The sequence below is a fragment of the Phacochoerus africanus genome, chromosome 2 (assembly GCF_016906955.1).
Source record: "Phacochoerus africanus isolate WHEZ1 chromosome 2, ROS_Pafr_v1, whole genome shotgun sequence".
NCBI classification, from domain to species: domain Eukaryota; kingdom Metazoa; phylum Chordata; class Mammalia; order Artiodactyla; family Suidae; genus Phacochoerus; species Phacochoerus africanus.
Window position 1 is genome coordinate 85,877,434 of NC_062545.1, and position 12,640 is coordinate 85,890,073.

Consider the following 12,640-nt stretch of genomic DNA (forward strand, 5'->3'; position numbering starts at 1 on the left):
CTTGGACTAAGGTTTTTTGGGGGTTTTGTTCATTTGTTTGTTTTTCAGGACCACACCTGTGGCATATGCAGGTTCTCAGGCTAAGGGTCAAATTGGAGCTATAGCTGCCGGCCCACACCACAGCCACAGCAATGCAAGATCCAAGCTGTGTCTGTGACCTAAACCACAGCTCATGGCAACACCAGATCCTTAACCCACTGAACAAGGCCAGGGATTGAACCTGCATCCTCATGAATCCTGATCAGGTTTGAAACCACTGAGCCACAAAGGGAACTCCCTGGATTAAGTTATTTTTACAAGATGAAATTATATATAGTATATTTCCCTTGAGAAAATATAAGTGGAAAGGATGTAGTGGTGAGAGCAGATAAAACCCTGTAGACCTCAGTAAGAAATCTGACTTTTCCATTGAGTTTCATGGGAAACCACTGAGTCCTTTTGAGATTAAAAGGGATATCATATGATTCATGTTTCACAGGATCAACTCTGCACATGGCAGGGATGGGGCAGAAGCAGAGACCATGGTCAGGAGGCTATGGCCAAAACCCAGGCTGAGAAACCCAGGTGGACCTATGATCAAGGGTAATTTCAGTAGAGGTGGTGGTCAAATTCTGGATATATCGTGCGGAGAAAGCCAAGAGGATCTGCTTTGGAATTGAATGTGGGAAAGCAGAGCAAGCGAGAAAGAGAAATCAAAGATATCAAGATATAAAAGCAAACCCTTATTTATTTCAATAACTAGCATAAATTTAATCTTCAATTAAAGTGTAAGCATATCAAAAATACGTGTCAATTTTCCCTTCTCTATAAACAGGTACAAATCAGCCACACCTTATACATGGTCTTTTTTTGTTTGTTTTTACAGCACTGAATGTAGTATTAAAAATTGAATGACAACATGGTTGTTAAAATCTCAAATCTTCCAAAGCCTGTCATCCTCTGGCCAAAATCAAGTTCTTATTTTTCATGGGTGGCTTCTCTGAATTTCAACTTATTAAAAAAAAAAAAAATTTTCATTTCAAGCTGGACAGCAGCTCCAGGCCTAACTCTGAGCCTGGCCACTGCTTTGTCAGCTTGCAGTTCACTTGGTCTAAAAGCATTTTGAACAAGGTCTGTACCTTGGCCAGAAAGACCATTCAAGCCCACAACTTCTAAGCACTGTTCTTACTCCTGGGAGGGCCTGGGAAGGAGCTAGGGAGCTCCTGTTTCTTGTCAGTGTGACAGCTAAGCTGGGTTAGGAGACCTCAGGATGGAGTTGATGACTCAAGAAATTCCTCCTGGCCAGAGCACACCATGGCTCTCCCTGAGCCTGCCTACAAAAGTCCACTACCATCCAAATTCAAGGAAACCAATTCTTGGGAGCACAGTGCTTTTTTCGTTTCATTTTTTTTTTCCTTTTTTTTTTAACTTCCTGTTTAAGGAAAACACGCATACAAAAGTACACAAAATGAAGGTTCTGCTCAGTTTTCAAAAACTGAACCCTTATAATCAGCAAACAAGAAACTGTTACCAGCATTCCATGCCCTTTAGGCCCCATTCCAATTATTAATCACCATCCGATAATCACTCATCTGATGCTTAACGCCACAGATGGGTTTTGGCCATCTTTGCAAGTTATATAAATGGAGTCATGCAGTATGTACTCATTTGAATCTAGCTGTTTTAAGTCACACTGTTTTGAGGTGAATACATGTTGTTTCATTAAACTTGAAGTTCCTTCGTTTTCATTGTCGAACATTTCCTACTGTGACATTTCCATCCTCTAGCTTATGTGCATTTAGGTGGTTTACAGTGTGAGGCTATTAAAAATAGTGCTTCTATGAACTTTCTTTCTTGAACCTCTCTTTTGGATATTTCTTTTTTTTTTTCCTTTTCACAGCCATACCTGTGGAATAGGGTAGTTCCCAGGTGAAGGGTAGAATCTGAGCTACAGCTGGGGCCTATGCCATAGCCATGGCAACCCCGGATCCTTAACCCACTGAGCAAGGCCAGGGATCAAACCTGCATCCTCACAGATACTATGTTGGGTTCTAAACCCACTGAGCCACAACAGGAACTCCTCTTTTGGACATTTCTGTTGGGTATATAAACACAGGAGTAGATTGCTAGATCACAGGGTTTAGGCAGCTAATGCCAATTTTTTTAAATGGTTGTATCAATTTATATTCCCAGAAATAGTATAGGAGAGATGGATGGTTCTATATCCATGGCAATACTTGGTATTAAGGGATATTTTTCACTTTAGCCAGAATGGTGTGTTCTTGGTGGTAATGCATTGTGTTTTTAATTTGAATGTTCCGAAGACTAAAGAAACAAAGTAATTAGTTATATGTTTATCAGCCATTTGGATATATTCCTTCACGAAGTACCTTTTCAAGATTTTTGCCCATATTTGTTTTGTCTCTCTCTTTTTTTTTTTTTTTTCTTTTCTGGACATACCCATGGTATTCAAAAATTCTCAAGCCAGGGACTGAACCCGCACCACAACAATGACAACACTGGATCCCTAACCCTGCTGGCACCATCAGGGAACTCCTGTATTTTCCTCTTGATTGTAACAGAACTTTAAATTTCTGAATAATTTCCATGAGTTTCTCCAAATGTGTTGATTTACCTTTTACCAAGGCCTTTTGATGAATAAATTCTTAATTTTAATGAAATCCAGTTTTGTCAGCCTTTTTTAAATGTTAACACTTCAAAGTTTTTCTTTTCTTTTAGTTAAGAAATCTTTGCACAAGATCATAAAAATATTCACCTGTTTTCCCAGGAGCTTTATTATTTTCTCTCTCATAATTAGGTCCACAGTCCTCCCGGAATTGACATTTGTGTTCCATGGGTGAACATAATTATTTTCTGTGGTACCCAACTAAAAGAGCATTATTTACAGAAAAGTCCATCTTATATTTAAAGTATACCTCTTTTCTGAATGTTAATCTTATTTTGTGCTATTTTGATGAATTCTTTATCAGATCGAGTAGTTTTTGTGTGGAGTCCTTAAGATTTTCTACATATAGTAGATTTCTTTCATTTGTCTGATTGCTGTGGCCTGGACTTCCATTACTACGTTGAACAAAAGCGATGAGAATGGGCATCCTTGTCTTGCTCCAGATCTTAGTGGGAAGGCTTTCAGATTTTCTCTGATGAGTGTTATATTGGCTGTGGGTTTGTCATAAAGGGCTTTAATTATGTTGAGATACATTCCCTTTAAAGCCGTTTCATTAAGAACTTTTATCATGAATGGATGTTGAATTTTGTCAAATACTTCTTCTGCATTTATTAAGATGATCACATGGGCTTTTTTGACTTATATGTGTAATGTAAAATATGGCACAAAAGAACTTATCTACAATGCAGAAACGGACTCGTAGACATGGAGAACAGACTTGTGGTCACCAAGCGGGAGGTGGGAGGAAATGGGATGGATTGGGAGTTTGGGGTTAGTAGATGCAAACTATTACATTTAGAATGGATAAATGATAAGGTCCTACTCTATAGCATAGGGAACTATATCTAATTTCCTGTGATAGACCTTGATGGAAAATAAGATTTTAAAAAAGAATGTACATATATGTATGTATATATATACACACACACACATATATATACATATATATATATGACTGAGTCACTTTGCTGTACATCAGAAATTGGCACACTGTAAATCAACTATACTTTAATAAAAAATAAAATAAGTATGTATCTTTTAAGCTGCATATTTGTTAGTGTCATTTTTTAATGAAGTCTGACAGTCCTGGGCTCTTACAAGGATGACTTAATTCATCTGTATTTAATTTAATTACATATATTCCTGGGTTTTTATCTGTCATCTTACAATCTGTTTTCTATTGATACATCTGTCTTTTATACATATTTTCCTTTCTTTCTTTTGGTCTAAACAAATATTTTTATTAATCTATACTTCCCTTTTTAACTTGCTGAATATATTCACTATTATTTCAGTTGTTACTCTGGAGATTACAACATGCATCCTGACTTACTATAACCTAATATAAATTTTACACTTAACTAACCAAACCAGAACACAGAATATCTTAATGCCATGTAAGTCCATCCTGACTTTCTTCTAGGATCATTCTCTTCTGCCTAAGAAATTCCCTGGTGGTATTTCTATTAGTGAAAATGCACTGTTGATAAATTCTCTCAATTTCTATTTGCCCAAACTATTTATTTCACTTTAATTTTAAAAGGATGCTTTCACTGGGTATAGAATTCTAGGTTGGCATCTCCAGCAATTAAAGATGTCATTCCATTGTATACAGGGATGTGGTTTCCTTTAAAAATATCCCTCTTAGAGGTTCACAAAGCATCCTGAATATGCGGGTTCGTGCTCTCAATGTTTCATGAGAAATATTCTTAGATATTGTTTCTGACAAAGTCATTCACTTTTCTCCTTCTTCTATATTCAGATTGTATATAGGACAGATCCTTTAACCAGATCCAAAATGTCATTTACACTCTTTTCTAGTCAATTTTTTTCCTCTCTGTGCTTCAGTTTGGACATCTTCTATTAACTTGCCTTCTAGTCATTAATCATATCATCTACTAAATCCAGTATGTTTTTCAACACATCCACTGAGTTCTTACCACCATTTTTTTTCTTCTATAATGTTTGATACACACACACACACACACACACACACACACACACACACACAACACATCTCTAGACTAATCCTCTACCTTCTTACCTCTTTTGTTCTTTTTTTCTCTATGTACCCAAACATAATAATCATAAAGTCCTTGTCTACTAACTCTAATATCTGGATCACCTGTGTTTCTGCTTTCTATTATTTTGTTTTCTCTTGGTTTTGGTCAAATGTTCCTGTCTCTTCACATACTTAGTCATTTTTTTAACTGAATGCTGATTGATAAGAGGCTCCAAATGATAAGACTGCCTCCTTGCTCTTCTGAGCAGGTAGAGCAGAAGGTAAATTATATTAATTCAAAAGGAACTGAGAAAGCTGGAGGCAGCCTTTGGATTTGGAAAGCTCTGATCCATTTCTGATTTGCCTCTAATCTAAGACTTGACTCCATAGCTTTCAACTGAGGGCATGACTGGTCTTTGTCACTTCACCTCAGCTGATGGCTTGGCTTTTCAGAAATATTTGGCTAGCTCCCATCATAGAACTTGGCAAATATCTTGAGAGAGAGACTGACTGTGTGTTTAAGACCCTTCAAGCTTTGAATTCTGTCCCTACAGCCTCGTGAAACAAGGGTTCTATACACCTTGAGTCTCAACTTCTAGTTGAAACTAACATGGGAACCCCAAGTAAAAAGCAGCTGCGGTAAATGCCAATTTACCACTCATTTCAGGGTTTTCAACTCTCATCACTGGTGTTCTCAGACCACTCCACCCCTACCCACACCCCAGGCCTAAGAATAGGTTTCTGTCTTCTAATCACCCCAAAATTTAAGAGTTTCTATTCTGCTTGTCAGTGGCTTCCATCTTAGCTCTTTAATATCAGATTAAGAATTGAGTACATAAACTGACTACAAATTTTAGGCCCACTCAGGTCTCTAATTTTGTAGCTCCCCTGAGCAACAGTCAAAAACTCTGCTGCTCGAGCACTATCTATAATAGCCAAGACATGGAAACAACCTAAATGTCCATTAGTGGATGAACAGATAAAGAAGTGGAGGTACACACATACAATGGAATGTTAGCCATAAAAAAGAACAAAATAATGCCATTTGCAGAAACATGGATGGATTTAGAAATTATCATACTAAGTGAAGTCAGAAAGAGAAAGACAAATACCCATGATATAACTTATATGTGGAATCTATGGCACAAGTGAACCTACCTACAAAACAGAAAAAGACATATAAACATGGAGAACAGTCTTATGGTTGCCAAGGGTGGGGGTGGGTAGGTGGCTGGACTGGGAGTTTGGGATTAGCAGATGCAAACTGTTACATATAGGATGGATAAACAACAAGGTCACACTGCATAGCACAGGGAACTATATTCAATATCCTGTGATAAACCACAGCGGAAAAGAATATGAAAAAGAACACATATATGTATAACTAAGTCACTTTACTGTATAGCAGAAATTTACACAACACTGTAAATCAATTATACTTCAATAAAATTTTTAAACCAAAACAAAAAAACCCCTGCTGCTTGGATGGGCCTGGACAGTATCACATGCAGTGAAAGATGTCAGACAAGGATAAATACTGTGTGTTATCACTTATATACAGAATCTAAAAAATAAAACAAACTAGTGAATATAGCAGAAAAGAAACAGACTTGCAGATACAGAGAATAATTTAGTGATTACCAATGAGGAGAGGGAAGAGGGTGGGGCAAGAGAGGGAGGGAGGTACAAATTACTATGTAAAAAATAAAAGCGACAAAGCTATATTGTACAGCACAAGGAATACAGCCAATATTTCATAACTTTAAATGGTATATAACCTATAAAAATTTTGAATCACTATGTTGTGCACCTGAAACTAATATAATATTATAAATCAACTACACCTCAATAAAAAATTAATTAATTTAAAAAAAGAAAAACCCTCCTGCTTTCTCTGTCCCCAAGCGACTGTTCAGGCTTATAAGTTTCAAACCATGCTTCGAAGATTAAGTAAAAAGTATGACTATGTTCTTAAAACATAGTTAAATTCAGGTTACATAAACCAATGTTCCAGAGTCCTTTTACTATGCACTGTATGCCAATGTGTATGTTCAATAAATTATTTTTTCCTTCAATAGGCTTTTCTTGATTAGGTATTCCAAAAGATGCATTTTAATGTTGAGTTTAACATATAATGAATAAAGTTGAGAGATCTAATTTTATCATAAGACAAAAACAACCAATAGGAGTTCCCAGAAACAAACCTGACTAGTATCCCTGAGAATGTAGGTTCGATCCCTGGCCTCGCTCAGTGAATTAAGTATTTGTTGTTGCTGTGAACTGTGGTGTAGGTCACAGACACGGCTGGGATCTCATGTTGCTGCGGCTGTGGCCAGTGGCCGCAGCTCCAACTCAACCCCTAGCCTGAGAACTTCCATATGCCACAGGTGCAGCCCTTGAAAAAATAAAATAAACCAGTGATAAAACACAGCACTAACTGAAAGAGACAATAAGCCTAAATGGATTAGTATAGAATTCATAAGGATAAAGAAGAAAAGCTGAACTGTAGTTAAACAACAACAAATAAAAAATTATGTTTAATATGAGTGTTTGGCTATAGAAGCCTCTTCTTTAAAATTATTTCCAATTCCTAGAAAAGATGCCAAGTATCAACCCTTTTCTCTTGACACATGGGAGGAAAACAGAAGATGTACCATGATCAGCAATGAAGAGAGGCACAAATAGACCTGACATAATCAAGAAATGAAAAACCGGCTTTCACTGGCATAACTGGAGGGTTATCAACTAGAAAAATAATATGATGAAAGCACCCAACCCAAAACTAAAAGATTGATATCAACAGGTCAGAGGTCTGTTGCATTACTTTCTCAACCAGTAGAGGCCTTTAGGCTCCTCTTTCATCTTCTTCCTTAGGGCAGTAGGAGCCCAAAAGAAACAAGGTCTACATTCCAGGAGCACAAAAAGATGCTACCAGTAGACTTAATAAAGGGTAGGGGTCATAGGGGGAAGGAGGGAGGGGTTGTCCAAAGAAACAGATGGATATAAATATAAATAATTTGTCAGTTCTTCTTTCTTTGGCTTTTCCTCACTTTACTTTCATGGTTAGCAACTTGGAGGGTTATTTTCTTTGTGTTTTACCATAAGCTGCTACAAATATTTTTAAATGTATAATGTATATAAATATGTAAATAAGGCTTAAAAGTACTTGTCCTGTCCTGGAGTTCCCTGGTGGCACAGCCAGTGAAGGATCTGGCATTGTCACGGCAGCAGCTCAGGTTCAATCCCTGTGCCATACATATGCTATATGCCATATATATCCCTATGCTGACTATATGCCATAGTAACAGCCAAAACAAAACAAAAAAGTGCTTGTTCTAACCATCTATCTCCAAGCAAAAGCACCATTCTCATTATGAATACAAACCCCAAGAGAGGGAGAGGGAGACATGTTGCAAAGAAAAAGCCTGCTCTGGAGCAAAGTCTATCAGACCCAGTTTAGCCATGATATGGAATATTTGGCTCTTTGAACAAAACACAATGTCTGACTTGATTTGAAAATGCCCGCAGGAGTTCCCTCTGTGGAGCAGCAGGTTGAGGACCCAGTGTTGCTGAAGCTGTGGTTGCAGGTTGCAGCTACAGCTGGGATCCAGTCCCTGGCCTGGAACTTCCATATGCTGTGGGTGAGGCCATTTAAAAAATGAGAGAGAGAAAAAAAGAAAAAATACATGCAGCGCAGACAAATAAGACCAACATGTACACAAAAAAGAGCTTAACCTTCCTTATATATCAGTTTGGTAACAGATGCACTTCTATTATCTAGACATTAGTATAAAGGGTTATCAGCTACAATCAAGTAAATGAAATCTAAACAATATTCTTGAGAGGGGACTATGTGAATCCTATGAATAGTAATAAAGAGATCAATCTAAACAGGTGACTTCGAAAATTGAAGGTCAGAGCCAGAATCCCACAACCTAACATTAAATTGTGATCCACAGTGCTGAAGCTATATAAAGAAGTTTTTTTTTTTTAATAATCTATCTCCATCTCTTTTGGAAAGGGGACAAAAGAGAATTCAGCAAAATCATTTAGCTGTCTATATCAAACCTAGCTTATGGAATGCTAACCAATAAGAAAAAAATGCAGGTGGTTTCAACATCCCTAATACGTTCTCATTTGCTTTGGTCCATTACTCACACAACTCAGTCCAAACTGGCTGCAAGAAGGACAATACTACACATTGTGATACTTTGAACAGAGAACTATAGGAAGGAAAAATCTCAAGTGATGTGTTTTCTTGAGCATTAAGTTAAATATACATTTCCTTCAGGGTGTTAATTTTAAAGTTTCAAAGCAGTTGGAAATGCTCATGAAGCTTGAAACTTCAAAACAAAGAATTCTTGGCAAAGAGCCAACCAGTTCAGCCTGGGATTTTGAGGAAATGACACTATTGACGCTACATTCATACCTTACAAACTGTATCTACATCCCAAGGTATTATAGTCCTCAGATCGATGACCTCACAGGACACTCCAAGCTTCTCCCGAGCCATGGAAGCAACCTCTCGGATCACATGAACCTGAAATGAGGAAGAATGATCACAGAAAAAAATCAGGTGAATGCTGATACCCTTAATGGAGTCAGTGTATAAACTCAGGGGAATGGATTTGCCACAAAAATTGCATTTGAAACCCACTTTCTACCAAAATAACCAAGCGGAGCTCAGTGGGTTAAGGATCCAGCATTGCCATGAGCTGCGGTATAGGTCAGCCTTGGCTTGGATCCTGGATCCACATGGCTGTGGCTGTGGCTGTGGTGTAGACCGGCAGCTGCAGCTCTGATTCGACCCCTGCCTGGGAACTTCTATATGTTGCACCTAGAGCCCTAAAAAGACAAAATAAAAAAAAGAAAGAGAGAGAGAAAAAATAACCAAACAGATGTCTAGAAAACAGCTGGAAAGGAATTCTTAGAGAAAGAGGAGGCAGTCGCTTGTCCGAGATACTGGTTTCAATGACATCAGCACACAAACGGTAAAGAGAGTCAGAAGGGTAGGCTGAGCGTCTAGCGAAAGATAGGACGAGAAAAGGCACAGATCACGGGACCCTGTGGAGGACCAACATTTGAAAGGAAAGTGGAGGATGATGAGGTCACTTTAAAAACAAAACAAAAAAGAAAAGGAGGAGGAAGGACGAGGATAGTTAAAGAAACAGAAGGAAAATCAGGAGACAATATATAGAAAATCATGTATGCGAAGCTTCTGAAAGTTGTAAAGTACTACAGAATGTAAAGAATCTTTCATTCAATAAAATAAAAATTATGGCTAAAAAAGATATTAAGTCCAAGGCAGCAATACTTAAGATATTAAGTCCAAGGATATGTAAGGAACACTTCAAAAGAGAGGGTCTTTAATGAATACACTTTTATAAACTCTCAACATATTTTTAATGGCTTCACCATAGGCAAAGATACTGAAATATGACTGCAAAGGCATCCCACCTCCCACCTGCAATCAGAAATTGGTACCAGATACAGATGTAGTGCCAGACATGACTTAACTTGAGCTATAATGAAGGCATTTTCATTTCTTTGTAGAATCAGAATTTAAAATTTGCAAATGAAGCGACTGACAAGGGATTAATCTCCAAAATTTATAAACACCTTCTGCAGCTCCATACCAAAAAAAAACCAACCCCATCAAAAAATGGGCAGAAGATCTAAACAGATAATTCTCCAAAGAAGGCATAGAGATGGCCAAAAAACACATGAAAAGATGTTCAACATCACTCATTATTAGAGAAATGCAAATCAAAACCACTATGAGGTACCACCTTACACCAAAAAGTCTACAAACAATAGATTCTGGAGAGAGTGTGGAGAAAAGGGAATCCTATTACACTGTTGGTGGGAATGTAAATTGTGCAACCACTGTGGAAAATAGTATGGAGATTCTTCCAAAAAATAAAAATAGAATTATCATTTGATCCAGCAGTCCCACTCCTAGGCATTTATCCAGAAAAAACCATGACTCGAAAAGACATGCATACTCCAATGTTCATTGCAGCATTATATACAATAGCCAAGACATGGAAACAACTTCTATGTCCTCTGACAGAGGAGTGGATAAAGAAGATGTGGTACACATACACAATGGAATATTACTCATCCATTAAAAGGAACGAAATAACAGCATTTGCAGCAACATGGATGGACGTAGAAATTATCAGACAATGAGAACCAACATCAAATGCTATCACTGACATGTGGAATCTAAAAAAAGGGCACAGTGAACTTCTTTGCAGAACAGATACTGACTCACAGACTTTGATAAACTTATGATTTCAAAAGGAGACAGGTTGTAGGGGGATGCACTAAGGGTTTGGGGTGGAAATGCTATAAAATTTGGTTGTGATGATCATAGTACAACTATAAATGTAATAAAATTCACTCAGTAATAAAGAAAAAAAATGAGAGTTTCCCAACACCAGATGGGCATGACCAGCTGGTATGACCACTACTGACCTGAGTGCCCCAGGCAACAAGAGTCACATCACTCCCTTCTTGGATGACTTCGGCCTGGGACAGAGGGATAGTGTATGGTTCTATGGGAACCTGTTCCACTGAATATACAAGAAAAGAAAGAAGGAAAGGTTAGTTATTTTTCCTCATGTGACACTTGTGCATAACAGAATACAAGAACCACATTGTGGCAGAGTTTTATTTGATTTTTTCTTCCCCCAAATTCCTTAAATTATTTATGACGGAAATGTCATTTATTGCATATGCTACACAGATGAAAAGGTCCAAGATAAATTAGCTATCTTGGAACAGAAAAAGGACTTTAGGTAAAAACTAAGAAAACCTTAATAAAGTTGGGGCTTTAGTCAGTATTCGTGTATCAACGTTGGTTCATTCGCACAGTACCAAGTGTACCGTACTAACATAAGGTTAATTACAGAGGAAATTGAGAGTTCCCTTATGGCACAGTGGGTTAAAGATCCAGCGTTGTCACTGTTGTGGGGCGTGTTTGATCCTTCGCTCACAAACTTCTATATGCTGCAGGTGCAGCCAAAAAAAAAATAAAAGAGGAAACTGAGTGTGGGGTGTATGGGAACACTGTAGTATCTTCATACATTTTATGTAAATCTAAAACTATTCTAAAAAATGAAGTTTAAAAAAATTTTAGTGTGTCTACTAAAACTTGACTGGACTGTATTAAGTTCTCAGACAAGTTTTCTATCAAGGAGCAAATAAATGCATAGGTGTTTGAAAAACAGGAGGAAAAAAAGCAGGGGCCCCTTTTTAAGTATATTTTATTTTTGCATCTTGCAAAATGAACATTTCATCAATCATGGCCGCTGACAACATCTTAATTTTCAAAGCTGAATCCTGCAGACTTCAAAGAGATAAACTGAACTGGATGTACCAGGCCCAAAGGAAGAATAAATGGCTGGTATTCCAGAGAAAATCATTTCGTGATGTTCATGATGTCTCTGCCCAGTCAAGTGCAAATAACATAGAATCGACTGAATTTAAGAGGTAATAGGAAGATGAATTTTTAAGTGAAACAGAGTAGGATGTTGATGGAATTAGCCAGTTATGCTGGGAAGGCTTCTTGATTCCTTTGTGAAACAGTCTAACAATGGAAGTGTGCAGAAAAAAAGCTTGTTCCCTTTTGTTCCTTCTCCACATGATTTTTTTAACTATCATTGTTATATGAGCTTTTTTTTTTTAATTCAAAGAGCACAGAAGAGTAAAATAAAAGATTCCCTCTGCTCCCCAGTCAGCCCTTCCAACTCCACTGCCCAGAAGTAATGAATACCAACAATTTCTGTGGTTTCTCCAGTGGACAGCTCTCACTCTTTCTGTTGTCCGGACCTCTTAATTATCTACAGTCCTTTGTCAAAAGGCAGGACCCTTGGTCTACTATAGAAGTCAAGTCCACACATTTACTTTCCCAGCTTCCTGGGCAGCTAGAACACAAAACGTGGACTCTGCCAAACAAATGTGACCAC

The 12,640-nt window shown here is 37.7% G+C and overlaps 1 protein-coding gene across 1 annotated transcript in view; it reads right to left on the reverse strand.

Annotated features, from left to right (window-relative positions):
* BCKDHB (branched chain keto acid dehydrogenase E1 subunit beta) overlaps window positions 1–12,640 on the reverse strand; it is a 261,605-nt gene that overhangs the window by 168,198 nt on the left and 80,767 nt on the right. The window contains exons 7-8 of the mRNA XM_047763367.1: window positions 11,148–11,245; window positions 9,097–9,207 (exon numbers count right to left, since the gene is read on the reverse strand). Coding sequence (XP_047619323.1) covers window positions 9,097–9,207; window positions 11,148–11,245 — 209 coding nt within the window. The remainder of the gene's footprint in view (window positions 1–9,096; window positions 9,208–11,147; window positions 11,246–12,640) is intronic.